This window comes from Gymnodraco acuticeps, unplaced genomic scaffold (assembly GCF_902827175.1).
Source record: "Gymnodraco acuticeps unplaced genomic scaffold, fGymAcu1.1, whole genome shotgun sequence".
Classification (NCBI taxonomy): Eukaryota; Metazoa; Chordata; class Actinopteri; order Perciformes; family Bathydraconidae; genus Gymnodraco; species Gymnodraco acuticeps.
The window spans coordinates 1-22,635 of NW_022991276.1; the positions used below are offsets into that span (position 1 = coordinate 1).

At 47.7% G+C, this 22,635-nt stretch overlaps 1 protein-coding gene across 2 annotated transcripts; it reads left to right on the forward strand.

Annotated features, from left to right (window-relative positions):
* Nucleotides 1-10: 10 nt before the first annotated feature.
* LOC117562073 (MAGUK p55 subfamily member 2-like) lies at nt 11-22,417 on the forward strand. 2 transcript variants are annotated; one of them, XM_034239852.1, is made up of 12 exons: nt 11-33; nt 366-560; nt 715-822; nt 4,644-4,763; nt 10,457-10,588; nt 13,700-13,802; nt 16,226-16,294; nt 16,743-16,904; nt 17,090-17,292; nt 17,863-17,991; nt 22,025-22,235; nt 22,272-22,417. In XM_034239852.1, exons 2-11 carry the CDS (start codon nt 525-527, stop codon nt 22,199-22,201), a joined length of 1,239 nt encoding a protein of 412 aa, XP_034095743.1. In that variant the 5' UTR covers nt 11-33; nt 366-524; the 3' UTR covers nt 22,202-22,235; nt 22,272-22,417. The 2 variants fall into 2 exon arrangements, with proteins under 2 accessions (XP_034095743.1, XP_034095742.1); XM_034239851.1 differs by having other exon boundaries at nt 22,025-22,417.
* Nucleotides 22,418-22,635: the final 218 nt, after the last annotated feature.

Sequence of the window (22,635 nt, forward strand, 5' to 3'; positions counted from 1 at the left end):
CTCACACACATCCTCACACAGCCTCACTTCCAGGTAACACACACACACACACACACACAGCCTCACTTCCAGGTAACACACACACATCCTCACTCCCATGTAACACACCGCTCTAGCTCATAAGCTTCCCATCAAAACACAGTGTAAAATCTGATATAATTCTGAGACAGGAACTTTTTAATGGATGTCAGCTTATATTTTAGAATGTTCATATGGTAGTTTTTATCTTATGTGTTTGTTTGTATAGTTTCTTAGTATTTAGGTGTGGTGATCTGAAACATAAGAATGTTATTGTACCGTGCAACTGCCCGTTTTGTACTGTAGGAAAATCAAATATGTTGAATTTCCTCCATTTTCTCCTTCAGTCTCTGCTGGAGACTCACGACTCGGTGGCGGCTCAGGCCTGCGACAGCCCCCCCCCCAGCCCATGTGACTTTGTGGACCATGAAGAAGACAGGGATGATGATGAAGATGATAATGAAGGCCCAACAAACAACCGGCACCCCCCACCGGACGCCATCCGCATGGTGGGAATACGCAAAGTGGCCGGAGAACACCTGGTAGGAAACATCACAGATCTAATCCCCGCTGAGACACTTTCTGATCCGATGTCTGCTATAAAAGCATTTCACAAATAAAATCTGAGCCCCGTCCTTGATCCTGAAAGTTGTGATTTAAGCAGTTTGTATCAGATTAAATCAATTTGTGTTTCAGGGAGTGACGTTCAAAGTGGAGGGGGGAGAGCTGACTATAGCTCGTATCCTTCATGGAGGAATGATCGACCAGCAAGGACTGCTGCACGTTGGAGACGTCATCAAAGAGGTAGTCTGTTCTCTGGGTCTCCTTATTAAGATGTATGGTAGTGGGAGTAGCTTTAAGTCCAGAATTGTTAATTGTCTCTTAGATTAAGTTAACAGGGATTTAGGTTAGTAGTGGAGTCCCCCAAGGCTCAGTATTTGGTCCTCTATTTTAATATCTTTGGGCAGTATTGTAAATCTGTGAACTGCTTTGTTGTGTGTTGTTGTTGTTGTTCAGTGTTTCCCCTAGGATGGAGTCATAGCAGCGGTGCTAAGGCACGTGGGCCCAGCATAATGTGAGCGCGGAGCGCGTGGAATTTTTTTGTGTGTGCACGTGCGAAGTGCGCCCTGCCATTTTGTTTCCATGTGTCAGCACAAGAAAGGCTCTCGAGGCCTAGCACCAGGGCCGGTTCTAGATTATTTGCTGCCCTAGACGAGATTTTATAAAGAATAAATGAAAAATCTCTACAAAAGACAAATACACTACAAAAACAGAAACTTATTGATATGTAATATACGTCAAAATGGCTTGAAATGTATTCAGTATTATATGAACATGTTTGAATTGGGGGGTGGACGTCTCATCCTCTAGGGGGGTCCGGGGTATGCTCCCCCGGGAAGATTTGTTTTTGAACATTTGAAAGTAAAATGCTTCAATCTGGTGCACTTTGAGCACACAATTACTAGAGACCTGATCTAGGGGTACAACTCTAAACACTCATAGGAAAAAGATCGGTTTACATTTTAATAATCAAATAAGTATGTGAACATAACCAATAACCTACCATAGCCAATAACAAATAAATGTAACTTATTTTATTTTCGTTGTTCATTCATATCTTATTTGACCAGTTAACATTTATTTATTTATGCATATTTTTGTATCTCTCCATCTTTAAACGATATTTTTGATTACTGTCCTATAGTATACATTGGAATGATTTCAAACCTGTTTGTATTTATCCTAATAACTATAAAGGAGTGCCTTGGAAATATGCGTTTACGATCAAATACGTTTGAGACCCACGGAGATAACTTAGACTAAAATGAACTATCTAACTCAAGAACGCACAGAACTCAAGATAAAGATACCCTTCTTACTCATCGAAACTGCACATACAATATATCCGATTAAAGCTGAGACTCCACAGATTATTTAAGTAGAGTATCATCACTAAGCGATCCGAACTCGCGACAGGGGAAGCAAACACAGACATCACAACACGTACCTTTACGGAGGTTTTACGGGAGATCGTCTCACCGTAGCGTCAATCTGATCAAAAGACGTGTTCAATGGCATTAAAACGAGAAAAAACGTGGCTGAATCGGTTGATCCATAGGTTGATAATGTGTCTGTCGCTTTGTAAAAATGATTTATAATCCATAATTCAATTTGTATATAAAAATCGGAGCAAAAAAGTTAGCTGCTAATGGTAGCCAACAGTGTATGCAGCTTCCGGTTTTGGCTATGCGTCACTCTCACTCCTTATTTGTTAACGTGTTGGTGTGTGTAGAACTTCCCCTTGATTCCATTGGCTCTAGCGGTTATAAAGAGATTTCATTCATCAAAATCGACCTAGGGGGGCCAGAGATATGGAAAATCCACCCAAATGGCCCCAGAGGTGTTTTTTATTTGCTAAATCTGTCTAAAAAGGTCAAAGGTCACTTGTTTTGCATCAATCTTGATACAGGGTAATTATTATATGTTGTACTTTGGATTCCTAAAGCTTTTAGTCTACTAACCCATCATCCAAGGTTAGTTTTCACTATAAGTAAAAAATAATTTTTGAACGGACACTATAATTTACAGTTTTTTACTGTGTTCAATCTGAATTTTCTTTAAAATAAAAAACATCTATATTGATTCTGACTTTTCTACATCCAACTCACAGGTTTATCATTACTTTGAGAAAAAAGATTATTAATTTAACCCTTTTAGAAGGGAAGATATGGTCATTTGTTCTGGGAATGTCATTTTCGAGCCTGAGACCTGAAAAACAGGCTCAGGGTGGAACAGGTTAACAAGTTAGTAGTGGAGTCCCCCAAGGCTCAGTTCTTGGTCCTCTATTTGAATGTCTTTGGCTCACGGTATTGTTGTATTTGTAGTACCTTAAATCCTTGACTTGACTGAAGTTTTGATCCCTCTATACTAGCTAACTGTCTCTTCATTCGGAAAATGAGTAGATCCATACCGCTCATTTATCTGTATGCTCAATTTAAATTAAACGTTAGCAGTGGAGTACCTCAGGGCTCTGTCCTGGGTCCTCTATTTTAATATCTTTGGCTCACAGTGTTGTTATATTTGTGAACTGATAGGCTACTCATCATGTTCCCCTTCCTCAACGAGGTAAGGTAGACTGCTAGCTTGGTATGACATCCTTTTGATTCATAGTGCTGGGAGTACCTTGAATCTCATTGGTTCCTTGACTTGACTGAAGTTGAGATCCCTCAAGAATTGTTAAGTGTCTCTCAACAAGTTAGTAGTGGTGTACCCCAAGGCTCTGTTCTTGGTCCTCTATTTTAATATCTTTGGATCACAGTATTGTTATATCTGTGGACTGTTTTGTTGTGTTGGGAGTACTTTGAATCCCAGTTGTTGTTGACTTGACTGAAGTTTTGATCTCTCTTTAATAACTAACTGTCCCCAACTCAAGCCAATGAGCAGTTAGATTTTTGGGGAAAAAGGACCCATTGACTTTCTTAATACGGAAAATGAGTAGATCCAAACCACTCATTTATCTGTAGGATACATTTTAATTAAACGTTAGCAGTGGCGTACCTCAGGGCTCTGTCCTGGGTCCTCTGTTTTAATGTTTCGGGCCCATGGTATGGTTATTTTTGTGAACTCCTTGGTTACCTATATCTTGTTGTTATTGATGCATTACTTCAACACACATACTCTCATCTGAAACTTGGACAACTTTCTGTATGTTTTCTGCACATTTCTGCTCAATGCTACCTCTTTAAAAACTGCACTGCTCCAGCTCTTTTAAATTATAATGTATTGCACATATATTATTTTCCCGATGTGGTCACCTATCCCGTTCCCCTACAGGTGCCTGCTTACAGTTACTGACGTGTTATCCGTTGTGTGTGGAAGATACGTCCCCAGCTGACTCAGAAAGCGACTCAGGTTCTGGTCCAGGCTCTCGTCATCTCACGCCTAGACTACTGCAACTCCCTCCTGGCTGGTCTACCTGCATGTGCCATCCGACCTCTGCAGCTCACCCAGAATGCAGCGGCTCGTCTGGTTTTCAACCTTCCTAAATTCTCCCACACCACTCCGCTCCTCCGCTCCCTTCACTGGCTTCCGGTAACTGCTAGAATCCACTTCAAGACACTGGTACTTGCTTACCATGCTGCGAATGGATCTGGCCCTTCCTACATCCAGGACATGGTTAAACCGTACACCCCAGCGCGTGCACTCCGCTCTGCATCAGCCAAACGACTCGTTGCGCCCTCGCTGCGAGGGGGACCCAAGTTCCCATCGGCGAAAACACGTGGGTTTGCTATCCTGGCTCCAAGATGGTGGAATGAGCTCCCCATTGACATCAGGACGGCAGATAGCTTGCGCATCTTCCGGCGCAAACTGAAAACTCATCTCTTTCGACTCCACTTCGAGCGTTAGAACGATTAACGAAGCACTTTTATACTAATAAAGGACTGGATTACCTAAAGCCAGTTGAGTAGCACTTGAAATGTTTGGCTCTATGAAACCTGATATACTTATATGATTCTGTTTTCTTCAAGGTTGTGTCTTCCTGGTCGAATGTACTTATTGTAAGTCGCTTTGGATAAAAGCGTCAGCTAAATGCAATGTAATGTAATGTAATGTAATGTGTGCAGGTGAACGGGCGGGAGGTGGGTCAGGACGCCAGGGTTCTGCAGGAGGAGCTCCAGGCCACCAGTGGGTCTGTGGTTCTGAAGATCCTGCCCAGCTACCACGAAGCCATCCCACCCAGGAAGGTGAGGACACATCAAGAGGACATACTGTCAGAGACATTAGTGGGATAAATAACTGCAATTATTCTGAGTGATATTGCAATCACGATATTAAAATACATTATCTTTCTAATTCTCATTATTGTTGGAAAACATATCAAAGTGATCATGGTGTGGTTTAGTTTTAAAGAAGATCTGAACCAAACAAGTATCATTTAGGACGTCTGTAGAATAATCTCTGCCGCTCCACGATACACAATACTTCACATATTTGACCTCTTACAATTATTGTGCTTACTTCAATTTAGATAGATAGCAATAGTCCATATTGAGATTTCGATAACGATTCCATTTCAATCTGGAGAGACGGTGTTGATGTAAGAATACATATTTATTTCCAAGAATACACAAATGAATGTAATGGAGTTTTGGCGATTAGGCCCCGCTGTGTAGGAGTATCATTCGGGAGGGGAGAACCGATCCCCCCCCGGGGTGGTGGTGAATGGATAGTTGGGGTCGGTCTGAAGGGGAGCGGCTTAGCTTGACCCTGGTGGTGGTGAATGGATAGTTGGGGTCGGTCTGAAGGGGAGCGGCTTAGCTTGACCCTGGTGGTGGTGAATGGATAGTTGGGTTCGGTCTGAAGGGGAGTGGCTTAGCTTGACCCTGGTGGTGGTGAATGGATAGTTGGGGTCGGTCTGAACGGGAGTGGCTTAGCTTGACCCTGGTGGTGGTGAATGGATAGTTGGGGTCGGTCTGAAGGGGAGTGGCTTATCTTGACCCTGGTGGTGGTGAATGGATAGTTGGGGTCAGTCTGAAGGGGAGTGGCTTAGCTTGACCCTGGTGGTGGTGAATGGATAGTTGGGTTCGGTCTGAAGGGGAGTGGCTTAGCTTGACCCTGGTGGTGGTGAATGGATAGTTGGGTTCGGTCTGAAGGGGAGTGGCTTAGCTTGACCCTGGTGGTGGTGAATGGATAGTTGGGGTCGGTCTGAAGGGGACGGGCTTAGCTTGACCCTGGTGGTGGTGAATGGATAGTTGGGTTCGGTCTGAAGGGGAGTGGCTTAGCTTGACCCTGGTGGTGGTGAATGGATAGTTGGGGTCGGTCTGAACGGGAGTGGCTTAGCTTGACCCTGGTGGTGGTGAATGGATAGTTGGGGTCGGTCTGAAGGGGAGTGGCTTATCTTGACCCTGGTGGTGGTGAATGGATAGTTGGGTTCGGTCTGAAGGGGAGGGGCTTAGCTTGACCCTGGTGGTGGTGAATGGATAGTTGGGGTCGGTCTGAAGGGGAGGGGCTTAGCTTGACCCTGGTGGTGGTGAATGGATAGTTGGGTTTGGTCGGAAGGGGAGGGGCTTAGCTTGACCCTGGTGGTGGTGAATGGATGGTTGGGTTCGGTCTGAAGGGGAGGGGCTTAGCTTGACCCTGGTGGTGGTGAATGGATAGTTGGGGTCGGTCTGAAGGGGAGGGGCTTAGCTTGACCCTGGTGGTGGTGAATGGATAGTTGGGGTCGGTCTGAAGGGGAGGGGCTTAGCTTGACCCTGGTGGTGGTGAATGGATAGTTGGGTTTGGTCTGAAGGGGAGGGGCTTACTTTGACCCTGGTGGTGGTGAATGGATAGTTGGGGTCGGTCTGAAGGGGAGGGGCTTAGCTTGACCCTGGTGGTGGTGAATGGATGGTTGGGGTCGGTCTGAAGGGGAGGGGCTTAGCTTGACCCTGGTGGTGGTGAATGGATAGTTGGGTTTGGTCTGAAGGGGAGTGGCTTAGCTTGACCCTGCTGGTGGTGAATGGATAGTTGGGGTCGGTCTGAAGGGGAGGGGCTTACTTTGACCCTGGTGGTGGTGAATGGATAGTTGGGGTCGGTCTGAAGGGGAGGGGCTTAGCTTGACACTGGTGGTGGTGAATGGATAGTTGGGTTTGGTCTGAAGGGGAGTGGCTTAGCTTGACCCTGGTGGTGGTGAATGGATGGTTGGGTTCGGTCTGAAGGGGAGCGGCTTAGCTTGACCCTGGTGGTGGTGAATGGATGGTTGGGTTCGGTCTGAAGGGGAGCGGCTTAGCTTGACCCTGGTGGTGGTGAATGGATGGTTGGGTTCGGTCTGAAGGGGAGGGGCTTAGCTTGACCCTGGTGGTGGTGAATGGATGGTTGGGTTCGGTCTGAAGGGGAGTGGCTTAGCTTGACCCTGGTTGTGGTGAATGGATGGTTGGGTTTGGTCTGAAGGGGAGTGGCTTAGCTTGACCCTGGTGGTGGTGAATGGATGGTTGGGTTCGGTCTGAAGGGGAGCGGCTTAGCTTGACCCTGGTGGTGGTGAATGGATGGTTGGGTTCGGTCTGAAGGGGAGTGGCTTAGCTTGACCCTGGTTGTGGTGAATGGATAGTTGGGGTCAGTCTGAAGGGAAGGGGCTTAGCTTGACCCTGGTGGTGGTGAATGGATAGTTGGGGTCGGTCTGAAGGGGAGGGGCTTAGCTTGACCCTGGTGGTGGTGAATGGATAGTTGGGTTTGGTCTGAAGGGGAGTGGCTTAGCTTGACCCTGGTGGTGGTGAATGGATGGTTGGGTTCGGTCTGAAAGGGAGGGGCTTAACTTGACCCTGGTGGTGGTGAATGGATGGTTGGGTTCGGTCTGAAGGGGAGTGGCTTAGCTTGACCCTGGTGGTGGTGAATGGATAGTTGGGGTCGGTCTGAAGGGGAGGGGCTTAGCTTGACCCTGGTGGTGGTGAATGGATAGTTGGGGTCAGTCTGAAGGGGAGGGGCTTAGCTTGACCCTGGTGGTGGTGAATGGATAGTTGGGGTCGGTCTGAAGGGGAGGGGCTTAGCTTGACCCTGGTGGTGGTGAATGGATAGTTGGGTTTGGTCTGAAGGGGAGTGGCTTAGCTTGACCCTGGTGGTGGTGAATGGATAGTTGGGGTCGGTCTGAAGGGGAGGGGCTTACTTTGACTCTGGTGGTGGTGAATGGATAGTTGGGGTCGGTCTGAAGGGGAGGGGCTTAGCTTGACCCTGGTGGTGGTGAATGGATAGTTGGGGTCAGTCTGAAGGGGAGGGGCTTAGCTTGACCCTGGTGGTGGTGAATGGATAGTTGGGGTCGGTCTGAAGGGGAGGGGCTTAGCTTGACCCTGGTGGTGGTGAATGGATAGTTGGGGTCGGTCTGAAGGGGAGGGGCTTAGCTTGACCCTGGTGGTGGTGAATGGATAGTTGGGGTCGGTCTGAAGGGGAGGGGCTTACTTTGACCTTGGTGGTGGTGAATGGATAGTTGGGGTCGGTCTGAAGGGGAGGGGCTTAGCTTGACCCTGGTGGTGGTGAATGGATAGTTGGGTTTGGTCTGAAGGGGAGTGGCTTAGCTTGACCCTGGTGGTGGTGAATGGATAGTTGGGGTCGGTCTGAAGGGGAGGGGCTTACTTTGACTCTGGTGGTGGTGAATGGATAGTTGGGGTCGGTCTGAAGGGGAGGGGCTTAGCTTGACCCTGGTGGTGGTGAATGGATAGTTGGGGTTTGGTCTGAAGGGGAGGGGCTTAGCTTGACCCTGGTGGTGGTGAATGGATGGTTGGGTTCGGTCTGAAAGGGAGGGGCTTAGCTTGACCCTGGTGGTGGTGAATGGATGGTTGGGTTCGGTCTGAAGGGGAGTGGTTTAGCTTGACCCTGGTGGTGGTGAATGGATGGTTGGGTTCGGTCTGAAGGGGAGCGGCTTAGCTTGACCCTGGTGGTGGTGAATGGATGGTTGGGTTCGGTCTGAAGGGGAGCGGCTTAGCTTGACCCTGGTGGTGGTGAATGGATGGTTGGGTTCGGTCTGAAGGGGAGTGGCTTAGCTTGACCCTGGTTGTGGTGAATGGATGGTTGGGTTTGGTCTGAAGGGGAGTGGCTTAGCTTGACCCTGGTGGTGGTGAATGGATGGTTGGGTTCGGTCTGAAGGGGAGTGGCTTAGCTTGACCCTGGTGGTGGTGAATGGATGGTTGGGTTCGGTCTGAAGGGGAGCGGCTTAGCTTGACCCTGGTGGTGGTGAATGGATGGTTGGGTTCGGTCTGAAGGGGAGTGGCTTAGCTTGACCCTGGTTGTGGTGAATGGATAGTTGGGGTCAGTCTGAAGGGAAGGGGCTTAGCTTGACCCTGGTGGTGGTGAATGGATAGTTGGGGTCGGTCTGAAGGGGAGGGGCTTAGCTTGACCCTGGTGGTGGTGAATGGATAGTTGGGTTTGGTCTGAAGGGGAGTGGCTTAGCTTGACCCTGGTGGTGGTGAATGGATGGTTGGGTTCGGTCTGAAAGGGAGGGGCTTAACTTGACCCTGGTGGTGGTGAATGGATGGTTGGGTTCGGTCTGAAGGGGAGTGGCTTAGCTTGACCCTGGTGGTGGTGAATGGATAGTTGGGGTCGGTCTGAAGGGGAGGGGCTTAGCTTGACCCTGGTGGTGGTGAATGGATATGTGGGGTCAGTCTGAAGGGGAGGGGCTTAGCTTGACCCTGGTGGTGGTGAATGGATAGTTGGGGGTCGGGTCTGAAGGGGAGGGGCTTAGCTTGGCCCTGGTGGTGGTGAATGGATAGTTGGGTTTGGTCTGAAGGGGAGTGGCTTAGCTTGACCCTGGTGGTGGTGAATGGATAGTTGGGGTCGGTCTGAAGGGGGAGGGGCTTACTTTGACTCTGGTGGTGGTGAATGGATAGTTGGGGTCGGTCTGAAGGGGAGGGGCTTAGCTTGACCCTGGTGGTGGTGAATGGATAGTTGGGGTCAGTCTGAAGGGGAGGGGCTTAGCTTGACCCTGGTGGTGGTGAATGGATAGTTGGGGTCGGTCTGAAGGGGAGGGGCTTAGCTTGACCCTGGTGGTGGTGAATGGATAGTTGGGGTCGGTCTGAAGGGGAGGGGCTTAGCTTGACCCTGGTGGTGGTGAATGGATAGTTGGGGTCGGTCTGAAGGGGAGGGGCTTACTTTGACCTTGGTGGTGGTGAATGGATAGTTGGGGTCGGTCTGAAGGGGAGGGGCTTAGCTTGACCCTGGTGGTGGTGAATGGATAGTTGGGGTCGGTCTGAAGGGGAGGGGCTTACTTTGACTCTGGTGGTGGTGAATGGATAGTTGGGGTCGGTCTGAAGGGGAGGGGCTTAGCTTGACCCTGGTGGTGGTGAATGGATAGTTGGGTTTGGTCTGAAGGGGAGGGGCTTAGCTTGACCCTGGTGGTGGTGAATGGATGGTTGGGTTCGGTCTGAAAGGGAGGGGCTTAGCTTGACCCTGGTGGTGGTGAATGGATGGTTGGGTTCGGTCTGAAGGGGAGTGGCTTAGCTTGACCCTGGTGGTGGTGAATGGATAGTTGGGGTCGGTCTGAAGGGGAGGGGCTTATCTTGACCCTGGTGGTGGTGAATGGATGGTTGGGTTCGGTCTGAAGGGGAGTGGCTTAGCTTGACCCTGGTGGTGGTGAATGGATAGTTGGGGTCGGTCTGAAGGGGAGGGGCTTAGCTTGACCCTGGTGGTGGTGAATGGATAGTTGGGTTTGGTCTGAAGGGGAGGGGCTTAGCTTGACCCTGGTGGTGGTGAATGGATAGTTGGGTTTGGTCTGAAGGGGAGTGGCGTTTAACCAGTATTTGTGTGCATGCATGTAAACATTTGTTAGTAATTCTATCGCTCGAAGTGGAGTCGATTTACACCTTTACCAAAGTGTAAATGAACTGTTCTTCCTGACATCCGGGTGTTGCACTATTCCATAAACACCACCCACTGTAGAGCGAGCAGAGTTGAGCGTGCAGGTGTGTTTCTGCAGGTGTTCTTCAAGTGTCACTACGACTACGACCCCGCCCATGATAACCTGATCCCCTGCAAGGAGGCCGGCCTGCGGTTCGAGAGCGGAGACATCCTGCAGATCGTCAACCAGGACGACGTCAACTGGTGGCAGGTGGGAGACGCTCCATTCAGTTCAACAGCTTTCAACATGACCATAGTTACACATAGTATTTGGAGCGGTACAAATCATGAAACATATGAAACAGAAAGAGAACTGAAAACAAAGTGGCTCTGAGGCGTCCGTCAGAGAACCTCACGCAGAATGATCCATCGTCAGCTCTGAGCATTTCATTTCCATGATCCAATATCACAAAGGAACAACAGGTGTTCTCTCCTCAAGCCTTTCCTATGGCTTTCTCTCTCTCTTGAATCACCCTGATAGGAAACTATACTGCGACTAGTGCTCTGGCTCCAATATATACAATTACACCAGGTGCTCTAAGATGCCTTCAAGCATAGAAGCTACTTTAACTCACTACAATAAGATCACTAAATAATAGAACATCTACTTTACACAAAAACAACAAGAACACAACAGTTAAACTACTAAATAATGCACAGCTCCAACAGGTTTAGTACATGTTACTATCTTGATGCCAGAATATACAAGTGCATTAGTTTATTGTGTTCTCTCCTGGTTCTTCCCCGATGGTAAGAACCCTAAAGCTCCCGGGTCCCTCTCCTCCTCCTGTCTCCCACATGTATAATCACCAGCTCCCAAACACTGCCTTCTCAAAACCAAAGCATGAAACTACGGATTTGATCAACTTGAATTACACTGGGAAGATTTACTATTAACAAAAAACAACAATAAATGGATAACTATTAAATAATAAAAGTCTGTATATGGCTCCATCAGTATTGATAAAGCTGCGTACAGTTGCATCATCTACACACAAATACATGCATATAAGCAAACTGCTAAGAACCTGAACATTAAGCAGGAACACAGCTTCACTCGAACTCTCTCACTGCGTCTGCAGCCTGAGAGACCTTTCATCATTATTCTCTGTGGAATCAAATCCAATCAGAACACAGGAACCCTTCAGAGTAGAGGACATATCTGTGTTCAATATATCTTTATACGATACGATATACTTTATCGTCCCCGTAAGGACATGTGTTCTGGACTCCGTCCTGCAGTTCTGCATACATGTACATATACAAACATAGTAAACATTACAATACATGCACATATCATCCCTCATGCGCCGTCTGAACAAACACAGACGCACATACTGACCATGGAGACCTGTTGCACAACCCTCATGCCCAACATTTAAAAGTATATTGAGATAAGATGGAACTTTAGTAATCCCCGTGGGGAAATGCAGTATTTTAACAGCAACAGGGTGAGAGTGAAAAACAGGACGGCACAGATTAATACAATAACATCACATGTGTTGAGAAGCTTAAAGGACAGAGTGCTTATAGCGGTTCACTGAATCTTCTACCAGACGGGAGGAGCTGGAGGTCTGGGTGGAGAATGTGGGGGGGGGTCGGACACCATGTGTTGTGCCTGTCTAATAATGGACTGCTCATATATGTTTTGGGAGGGATGGATGTTTTTTCATTGTTTATGTTTTTGACATCAGGACTGCAGAAAGCTTACACACCTTCCAGACTGAAAACTCATCTCTTTCGACTCCACTTCCAGCGATAGAATTATTAACAAAGCACTTTTATACTAATAAAGGACTGGCTTATCTAAAGCCAGTTGAGTAGCACTTGAAATGTTTGGCTCTATGAAACCTGATGTACTTTATGATTCTGTTTTCTTCAAGGTTGTGTCTTGTTGGTCGAACGCACTTACTGTAAGTCGCTCTGGATAAAAGCCTCAGCTACATGTGATGTAATGTAATGACTGATTGTTGCTGCTTTAGTCAGTCCAATTCAAAGCGTCCGCGAGGGGTTAAACACGGGAAGATAAACGCTTTGACACGATCAAACCGTCGCTCCACTCCTTCTGCTTCGTTTGACCATTTATTGCTTATAAAAACAAGCAATAATACAATTTATCCAGGCGCTGATAACCTTAAGATGACGATGCCGCTGATGGTTGAGGATATTTCAGTGGAAGATTGTTGCAGGATTCCAGTTGAAATGTGCAGAAGGTTTGGCCTCTCCATTCAGAACCACAGTGAGCAGGTGTAGTAGAACCTTTCTGGAAGAAATGCTCATTATTAGAACATAATGGGGAATGAGGAGTGTTCACAGTGTAGTGCTATAATGCTTGGTATAATAATAGTGTAATGTCAGGGTGTGTACACTGTCAGAACAGTGTTTCCATCTGAATGAGTGTGTAACTTCATGTGGAGAAGAGTATCGGACTCTGCTGCTAATACTAGTGCACATGTCTGTATATGTGTCCCACTCTCTCGCTCTGAGTGTGTACATGTGTGTCAGGTTGAACGAAGGGGCCACTTGTAGGTTAAGGTTCATTATTATTCACAGTGCCTGAGGCTAATGAGATGCGAGGTGACAACTGGGAAAGAGGCCAGTGGTAAAACTCCCCTCACTTGATAGTGAACTTTGGTGAAGGTCAAGAAGCGGTCAATGTGACGGAACGCCTCCAGGGCACGTGTACGGAAGTATAAATGCAAACGCCTGCAGAAAGAGTTGCGGTCAAAGAAACTGGGAGGTCCTTCACAAAGGTCAACCAATAAGGGACAAGAAGGCTCGCTATAAAGGTGCGAGTACAACGTTTGTTCAACAGTAGATCCCGGGGTCTGCTTATGTCTGTTGACGTAATAAAAGTTCTATTGCACCAAACTCCGACTGCCTCCAGTGATTTCTTCAGAACCCATTAGAATTGTATAATCACGAAGAAAGTTAATAAGTTATAATGTTTAGAGGGAGGTCCGGACTTTTTCGACTAACCTAGTCCGAGATTTTCCTCCCACAGGTGAGCCAGGTTAAACATCCACTAACTCCAGAGCATACCCACCACCGATAACACGGAGACAACACCTGATCATATAGAAACACACACACCTTAAGTGTGGCTCCTACACTGATTAACACACGGTTAGACGTCTCTGCTCTCAGAGACTATCAGGCTGTCACATATCTCCGTTCTGTCTGAGGAACTGTGTGTGTGTGTGTGTGTGTGTGTGTGTGTGTGTGTGTGTGTGTGTGTGTGTGTGTGTGTGTGTGTGTGTGTGTGTGTGTGTGTGTGTGTGTGTGTGTGTGTGTGTGTGTGTGTGTGTGTGTGTGTGTGCAGGCGCTGCATGTGGAAGGCGGCAGTGCTGGACTGATCCCCAGTCAGATGCTGGAGGAGAAGAGGAAGGCGTTTGTGAAGAGAGACGTGGAGCTGCCGCCTGCAGGTGACTGAGCCCAGAGGATGAATGAATAATACTTCAGGATAAAACAATCCATCAATTATAAATCCATAAATCTGAAATCTGAAGAGGATTTATTATTGTTCAAATCCAATCAAATCAAGTTTTATTTATAGCACATTTATAAACGATGTTTGGTGGAGCCAAAGTGCTGAACATAAAATAAAAATATCCTACAGTAGAGACTCTTTACAGCAAATACAACAACACAGACCCTCTGTCCTCAGACCCTCTGTCCTTAGACCCTCTGTCCTCAGACCCTCTGTCCTCAGACCCTCTGTCCTTAGACCCTCTGTCCTCAGACCCTCTGTCCTCAGACCCTCTGTCCTTAGACCCTCTGTCCTCAGACCCTCTGTCCTCAGACCCTCTGTCCTTAGACCCTCTGTCCTTAGACCCTCTGTCCTCAGACCCTCTGTCCTCAGACCCTCTGTCCTTAGACCCTCTGTCCTCAGACCCTCTGTCCTCAGACCCTCTGTCCTCAGACCCTCTGTCCTTAGACCCTCTGTCCTCAGACCCTCTGTCCCCTCAGACCCTCTGTCCTTAGACCCTCTGTCCTCAGACCCTCTGTCCTCAGACCCTCTGTCCTCAGACCCTCTGTCCTTAGACCCTCTGTCCTCAGACCCTCTGTCCCCTTAGACCCTCTGTCCTTAGACCCTCTGTCCTCAGACCCTCTGTCCTCAGACCCTCTGTCCTCAGACCCTCTGGCCTTAGACCCTCTGTCCTCAGACCCTCTGTCCTTAGACCCTCTGTCCTCAGACCCTCTGTCCTTAGACCCTCTGTCCTTAGACCCTCTGTCCTCAGACCCTCTGTCCTTAGACCCTCTGTCCTTAGACCCTCTGTCCTCAGACCCTCTGTCCTTAGAGCCTCTGTCCTTAGACCCTCTGTCCTCAGACCCTCTGTCCTCAGACCCTCTGTCCTCTGACCCTCTGTCCTTAGCCCCCTGTCCTTAGAGCCTCTGTCCTTAGACCCTCTGTCCTTAGAGCCCTCTGTCCTCAGACCCTCTGTCCTTAGACCCTCTGTCCTTAGACCCTCTGTCCTCAGACCCTCTGTCCTTAGACCCTCTGTCCTTAGACCCTCTGTCCTTAGACCCTCTGTCCTCAGACCCTCTGTCCTTAGACCCTCTGTCCTTAGACCCTCTGTCCTTAGACCCTCTGTCCTCAGACCCTCTGTCCTCAGACCCTCTGTCCTTAGAGCCTCTGTCCTCAGACCCTCTGTCCTCAGACCCTCTGTTCCTTCAGGACCCTCTGTCCTTTGACCCTCTGTCCTCAGACCCTCTGTCCTCAGACCCTCTGTCCTTAGACCCTCTGTCCTTAGACCCTCTGTCCTTAGACCCTCTGTCCTCAGACCCTCTGTCCTCAGACCCTCTGTCCTCAGACCCTCTGTCCTTAGAGCCTCTGTCCTTAGACCCTCTGTCCTCAGACCCTCTGTCCTCAGACCCTCTGTCCTCAGACCCTCTGTCCTTTGACCCTCTGTCCTCAGACCCTCTGTCCTCAGACCCTCTTGTCCTTAGACCCTCTGTCCTTAGACCCTCTGTCCTTAGACCCTCTGTCCTCAGACCCTCTGTCCTCAGACCCTCTGTCCTCAGACCCTCTGTCCTCAGACCCTCTGTCCTCAGATCCTCTGTCCTTAGACCCTCTGTCCTTAGACCCTCACATCGTACAAGGAAACACTTCCAGAGAAACCCCCAGTTTAAAGGGAACATGGAGAAACCTCAGGGAGAGCAACAGAGGAGGGATCCCTCTCCCAGGACGGACAGACGTGCAATAGATGCCGTGTGGAAATCCAAGAGATAATACATTTGACAGCATATAGACCGAATGTTAGGAAATGCATGAGTCTGTAATAAGAAGATGAATCCACGAGGATGTCAGCTCAGGTCGAGGTATACATCCTGACTCTTATCTGTATTGTGCCCGTTGACTCAGTCTCTCTGTGTCACGCTGCCCTCTGCTGGTGATGTGTGATACAGAGTCTCTCGCCATGCAGCAGCTTCAGAGGAGAGATGGAGATGAGAAACTGAAGTCTCCTCCAACAGAGCAACATGAATATATATATAGGACATGAAACTGATAAAAGAGTGCAAGAAAAGAGAATGTTTTGAGATGTACAATATAAATAGTGCAAGAAGAGTCGACAAGTAAATGAGATATAGATCAATAATTAGCAAGATGCAAACAGATGAATGTTATGGATGTTCTTCACAGAGTTCAGGAGTTTAATCGTCTTATTGTGGGATGAGTCTCTGAGTCTGCAACCTACCTGGTGATAAACCTGATTCCTGATCTGTGTGTGTGTGTGTGTGTGTGTGTGTGTGTGTGTGTGTGTGTGTGTGTGTGTGTGTGTGTGTGTGTGTGTGTGTGTGTGTGTGTGTGTGTGTGTGTGTGTGTGTGTGTGTGTGAGAGAGACAGGTAATCTGTGTACTGGTGTTGGAGGGAAGAAGAAGAAGAAGGTGATGTACGTGACGACCAAGAACGCAGGTAACAGCGGCCGTGAAACCTGCTTTATTATATTAAAACTAGAGCTGTCAAGTTAACGGGTTGTTAACGCACATTTATTTTAACGCCACTAATTATTTTTACATGCGAGAGATATAACAGCGAGCCAAGCTCACAGCTGATGCTCAGCCCCGCTCCTGCCGCTCGCTTGCAGCAGACCACGCTTGAAGGTTTTCCGGGGAGACGCCTGGACGACAACAGCGATAGCTAAATGGGGGGCTACAGCTTAACACTGAGGAGGACGAGGGGCTGCGTTATATCGTTCGGATCGCGGCCAACGTGTCGACTGCACATCACAGCGCATTGTTCTGACCCACAGTGGGAACTTCAGTTCAGATTAATCGCTATTAACTATTTGAATCGACTGACAGCCCTAATTAAAATAATATGACTCTGACCTGCTCTTGGTCTTTGACCCTGTGTCCCTCAGAGTTTGACAGACATGAGATCTTGCTGTACGAGGAGGTGGCGAAGGTCCCGCCCTTCAAGAGGAAGACGCTGGTTCTGATTGGAGCGCAGGGCGTTGGGAGGAGGAGGCTGAAGAACAAGATGCTGCTGAGGGACCCCCTGCTGTTCGGCACCACCATCCCATGTAGGACCATTTACTGTGTGTGTGTGTGTGTGTGTGTGTGTGTGTGTGTGTGTGTGCGTGCGTGCAATCTAAGAAAAAAAGAATACAATATTCCGATATAAATAAGAATGTAAAAAAAGAATGTGCACATCGTACTCTGACATATTTAAATATTTGAAATGTGTGTGTTGTGTTTTTTTCTTCAGACACCTCCAGGAAGCCGAAGAAGGAGGACAAGGAGAGCCGGATGTTCGGGTTCACCAGCCGGAGCAAGATGGAGGTCGACATAAAGAGCGGGCGCTTCCTGGAGCACGGAGAGTACGACGGGAACCTGTACGGCATCAAGATGGAGTCCATTCACGAGGTGGTGGAGGCCGGGAGGGTCTGTGTGCTGGATGCTAACCCACAGGTGAGACATGAGTCAGCATTATGAGTCTGTGTGCTGGATGCTAACCCACAGGTGAGACATGAGTCAGCATTATGAGTCTGTGTGCTGGATGCTAACCCACAGGTGAGACATGAGTCAGCATTATGAGTCTGTGTGCTGGATGCTAACCCACAGGTGAGACATGAGTCAGCATTATGAGTCTGTGTGCTGGATGCTAACCCACAGGTGAGACATGAGTCAGCATTATGAGTCTGTGTGCTGGATGCTAACCCACAGGTGAGACATGAGTCAGCATTATGAGTCTGTGTGCTGGATGCTAACCCACAGGTGAGACATGAGTCAGCATTATGAGTCTGTGTGCTGGATGCTAACCCACAGGTGAGACATGAGTCAGCATTATGAGTCTTAAAACTCAGCATTTTTAACTAAGGAATATGTGTGTGTGTGTGTGTGTGTGTGTGGTGTGTGTGTGTGTGTGTGTGTGGTGTGTGTGTGTGTGTGTGTGTGGTGTGTGTGTGGTGTGTGTGTGTGTGTGTGTGTGTGTGTGTGTGTGTGTGTGTGTGTGTGTGTGTGTGTGTGTGTGTGTGTCAGTCCCTCAAAGTGCTCCGGACCTCGGACTTCCTCCCCTACGTGGTGTTCCTCCAGGCTCCAGACTTCGAGGTGCTGAAGGCGATGAACCAATCAGCTGTGGAGGCTGAGGTGGTGACTAAGACTCTGACGGTGAGGAACACGCCGTGGAGATCATGGAAACATGACGTTAAAGATTCTCTCTCACCATGAGCTCAGCAGCTTCAGAGGAGATATGGAGATGACAAGAGAATGTTTTGAGATACAAATAAAATAGAAATAGTGCCAGAACAGTCTGTATACAAGTGGAATGTGATAGATCAATAATTAGCACGATGACAGACGGTGAATGTTCTGGATGTTCTTCACAGAGCTCAGGTGTGCTGTCTCTGAGTCTGCTGGTTTGAGTCCTGCCGTACAGAACAGTCTGCTGGCTTAGTGTTGCAGGGATGAGTCTGTAGGGCTGTAGGAGTCTGCTGTCCTGTTTTCTAGGGGTGCACCGAATGGGAAATTCTTGGCCGAAACCGATACCGAAAATAGGAAACAGTTGGCCGAAAACCGAATGCCGAAAGGCCGAAAATGATTAATATAAATATATATATATAATGTATACATTTTTGACCAATGTTGTTCAGCTACCTGATTATGGAAATAGACATGATTATGGCAAAACTTAACTTAAATAATAATCACTATTATGGGTCCATAAAACATTTATTCAGCACTTTTGAATGCATACAGTACATTTATATATGTCATGTATTATTGCTAACAAACATTATATCGCAGTCTTAGTGTCGCCAACTCGTTTCTAATATGCAAAGACAACAAATGCGTCTATGATGTATTTTCGATCAGACGAGATCTCTCTCCCGTCTGTGTGCGAGGGGGCGGGGCAGTTTACACACACGCAGCTGCTACATGCAGCGGAGCACACTGCGGAGATGGCGGAGAGAACGCGCTCCGAGGTGTGGTTACACTTTACCCGTCTCGATGTGGAGAATACTTGTTACCATAAGTGCAATAAGAGTTTAGCATGTAAGCACGAGCAATGTGTCTAAACATTTAGCAAAAGTGCACCGCATGCAGACGGAGGAATGTACCGGGTTCGACCGTCTTTCTAGCAGCTCTGTAGCCCCATCCACGAGTAACGTTTCCACGTCAGGTGTTATGTATGCTAGCAGCAACACACGGAGTTAACTCCATGATACAAACACGGGTTAATGATTAGAGGAAACTGAGTTATTTAGTTTGTTAAAGTTTCAGCTATTCTGTTTACAGTCTGTCATCAGATTATTTAATACGATTTGTTAAAGGCTCAGTAATCTCGATGACAAAGGTCAATCAATCAATCAATCAATCAATCAATGTTTATTTATATAGCCCAATATCACAAATGTTACATTTGTCTCAGTGGACTTTACAGTTTGTACAAAATATCAGTATGACAATACGACACCCTCTGTCCTTAGACCCTCTGGCCTTAGACCCTCTGTCCTTAGACCCTCTGTCCTTAGACCCTCACATCGTACAAGGAAAAACTTCCGAAGAAAACCCACAGTTTAAAGGGAACATGGGAGAAACCTCAGGGAGAGCAACAGAGGAGGGATCCCTCTCCCAGGACGGACAGACGTGCAATAGATGCCGTGTGTAAATTGAAAAGATAATACATTTGCAACATAGGTAGTCCAAATGTTTGGAAATGCATGTGTGTAGAATAGGAAGATGAATCCACGAGGATATCCATCCAGGACCTATGATCCAGGACCACAGCCACGACTCAAGATCCAGGACAGAGGAGCGCAGGATCATCCATGACTCCGGATCCCGGCGTATATAGACACCAAAAAGAAAGACATTTGGGGAAGCTGGGTTAATGGGAACATGAGTGTACACAGGTATAGACAGAGAGAAGGAAGAAGGAAGATGTCCCCCGACAAACTAAGCCTATATCAGCAAAACTAGGGGCTGAATCTAATCAGCCCTAACTATAAGCTTTATCAAAAAGGAAGGTCTTAAGCGCACTCTTAAAAACGGATAGGGTGTCTGCCGCCCGAACACAAACTGGAAGCTGATTCCACAAATGTGGAGCTTGATAAGAAAAGGGTCAATGTTCCCCCCCCCCCCTGTGAGCCAGCTGCGAGCATGGTCGCCGCGTCTTTATTACGTCATCACAACAACACGTTAGGTTACCAACGTAAGCCTGTTCTGACATTCGGTGATATTTTTTCGGTGCTAAAACCCTTTCGGCCGAAAGCCGAAAGGGCCTTTTTAACCATTTTCGGCCGATAATTTTCGGTGGCCGAATATTCGGTGCATCCCTACTGTTTTCCCCTCTCACCCTGTTGCTGGTAAACTGCTGAGTTTCCCCACGGGCATGAAGCGAGGTGCATCTGTCCTTATCTTTTCAAATAAGAAATGAATGAAATGAACATATAAACAGATTTGGCCGTCGATGGATGTCAGGCCGACGATGAGCGTCCTGTCGCCCTACTCAGATTGGTGTGTCCCGCACTGTTGTGTCTTTTCGGCCGTGCCCACCGATTCTACGTGTCGAATCGGTGGGCAATCGGCCAAAGGCTGTCGGTCAAAGCAATCCCTCTGATTGGCTGTTCAGCTAGCGAATCAGTGAGGGACCCAAACAAACTATTAAGAAGGCAGATGTGAGATTTGATTGAACTCCAGCTCTCGACAGGTTCGGGAGCTGGAGAGGGAACATGGAACGCACGCTATTTGTTGTTTGTTTATATCACGTAGTCTGTTCTTCTTCTCTCGGTCATCACGCAGTTTGTCTTCCGGTTGCCTCTTTTGAATGACGAATACACACCACCGCCGCCTGCTGGTAAGGAGAGTTATTGCCACTCATGCGCAGTTCGTGCTTCTTGGCCGTCGGCTGGAGTCTTTGCGGTGTGTTCCAGACACACGGCCGAGACGCAGAGACGTGAGGCGACACAGCAGTCGGGTCCGTCTGTGTCAGTTCTTTGGAGTCAGATTGGTGTGTCCGGGCCTTACAACTGAAACCACCAGACTCAGAGACAGTTTCATCCCACAGGCCATAAGACTGTGAAACCTGAACTCTGAAGAACATCCATGAACACTCGTCTGTTTGCATCTTATATCAATATTCCAGTGACTTGCATGTAGACTCTTCCGCCCTCTTGTATCTGTGTTATTGTGTTGCTCTGCCGGAGGAGCCTGTGACCTCAGATCTTCTTTGTCATAACTACACTACTAGGGGTGTAACGGTATCCGTATTCGTCCCGTAACGTCACGGTTCGGACGTCACGGTTCGGCACACGCAGTCACACGACGAATACGCCCTTTTTTTATGAGTGGGAAAAAAGTATTTCATTCAGGGCAGTATCCACTACACTCTATATAATCCAGGGGGCGGTATTGCGCCTAAAAGCTGTTTGCCAGCCGCCCTTAAACAACAAATGAAGAACAAGAAGAAACACAACGAACAAAATACAAGAAGAAGAAAAGTTAGTTTGGCGATTTCAGATAACACACAGGAGCTAGAACCACCTGCTTCTTTTACATCAGCTGTGTGGGAACATGTCGGGTTCCCTGTGGACTAAATAACGATGGAGTGTACGAGTGGTGGATCGGACGAGGACGGTGTGTCTGCGTTGTTCTACAGTGGTGCGGTATGCTAATGGTAACACACGCCAAACATGCTACATCATATCAGAAGGCATCACCCAGATTTGCCAATCACCGGAGCCCAAAAGACAGCAGCAGTTCAGCAGCTGATCCCCGCTGTTTTTAAGAAGACAAGAGACACGAGAGCCGAGAGACCAAAAGAAATAACGGAAGCTTTTGGCATATGTTTTTCAACGACTTGAAACACTTTCTTATTATTTATGATGTCACATTTTCAAGACATTCTTTTTAGCTTTACAGCTTGATGAAACCTTTTTGTTTGACATCAGCCATTATAGATAATATGGCCATCTGAGTGTGTGGTTTGTTTTTAACTGTTTAATACAGTTCATTATTCAAAAAAGAGTTCTTTATTTTTAAACTGAAACTTGCTACTGTTCAAACATAAATAACAACAAACCTGGAATTATGCATTTGGGACTTTTTTTTGCTTTTTCTTGTTGAACCGAACCGTGACTTCTGTGAACCGTTACACCCCTATACACTACAGCTGACACCCAGAGATGTGTGTGTGTTTCAGGACGAGGAGCTGCAGAGGACGTGTGATGAGAGCTTGAAGCTCCAGGCGGCCTTCGAGCACTACTTCGACCTGAGCATCGTGAACGACAACCTGGACGAGACGTACCGCAGCGTGAAGGCGGCGCTGCAGACCGTCTCCAAGAACCCCCAGTGGGTCCCTGTCACATGGCTGTTCTGAACACTGTGTGTGTGTGTGCGTGCGTGCGTGCGTACGTGCGTGCGTGCGTGCGTACGTGCGTGCGTGCGTGCGTGCGTGCGTGCGCTTTGGATTTCAAAACCATGTTTTTACATTTTTGGACTCTCATTGTTTACATTTCATATCAGAGTGCTGGTAACAAATTATTTTTACTATTAAATGAACAAATATGAGTGATGGAAATACACTGAACACACACCTCACAGCTTCTTGTTTAGTGCCTGGCAGCATGTACGCAGACCGACAGGTTAAACACGCTGCAGCTTCAGAAAGGATGCAGATTTAAAAACCCAAAGGTTCCACATGCAGCGTTTAGAGAACACTCAGCAGCTTGAGGAGACATGGCAGCGTTTAGAGAACATTCAGCAGCTTGAGGAGACATGGCAGCGTTTAGAGAACACTCAGCAGCTTGAGGA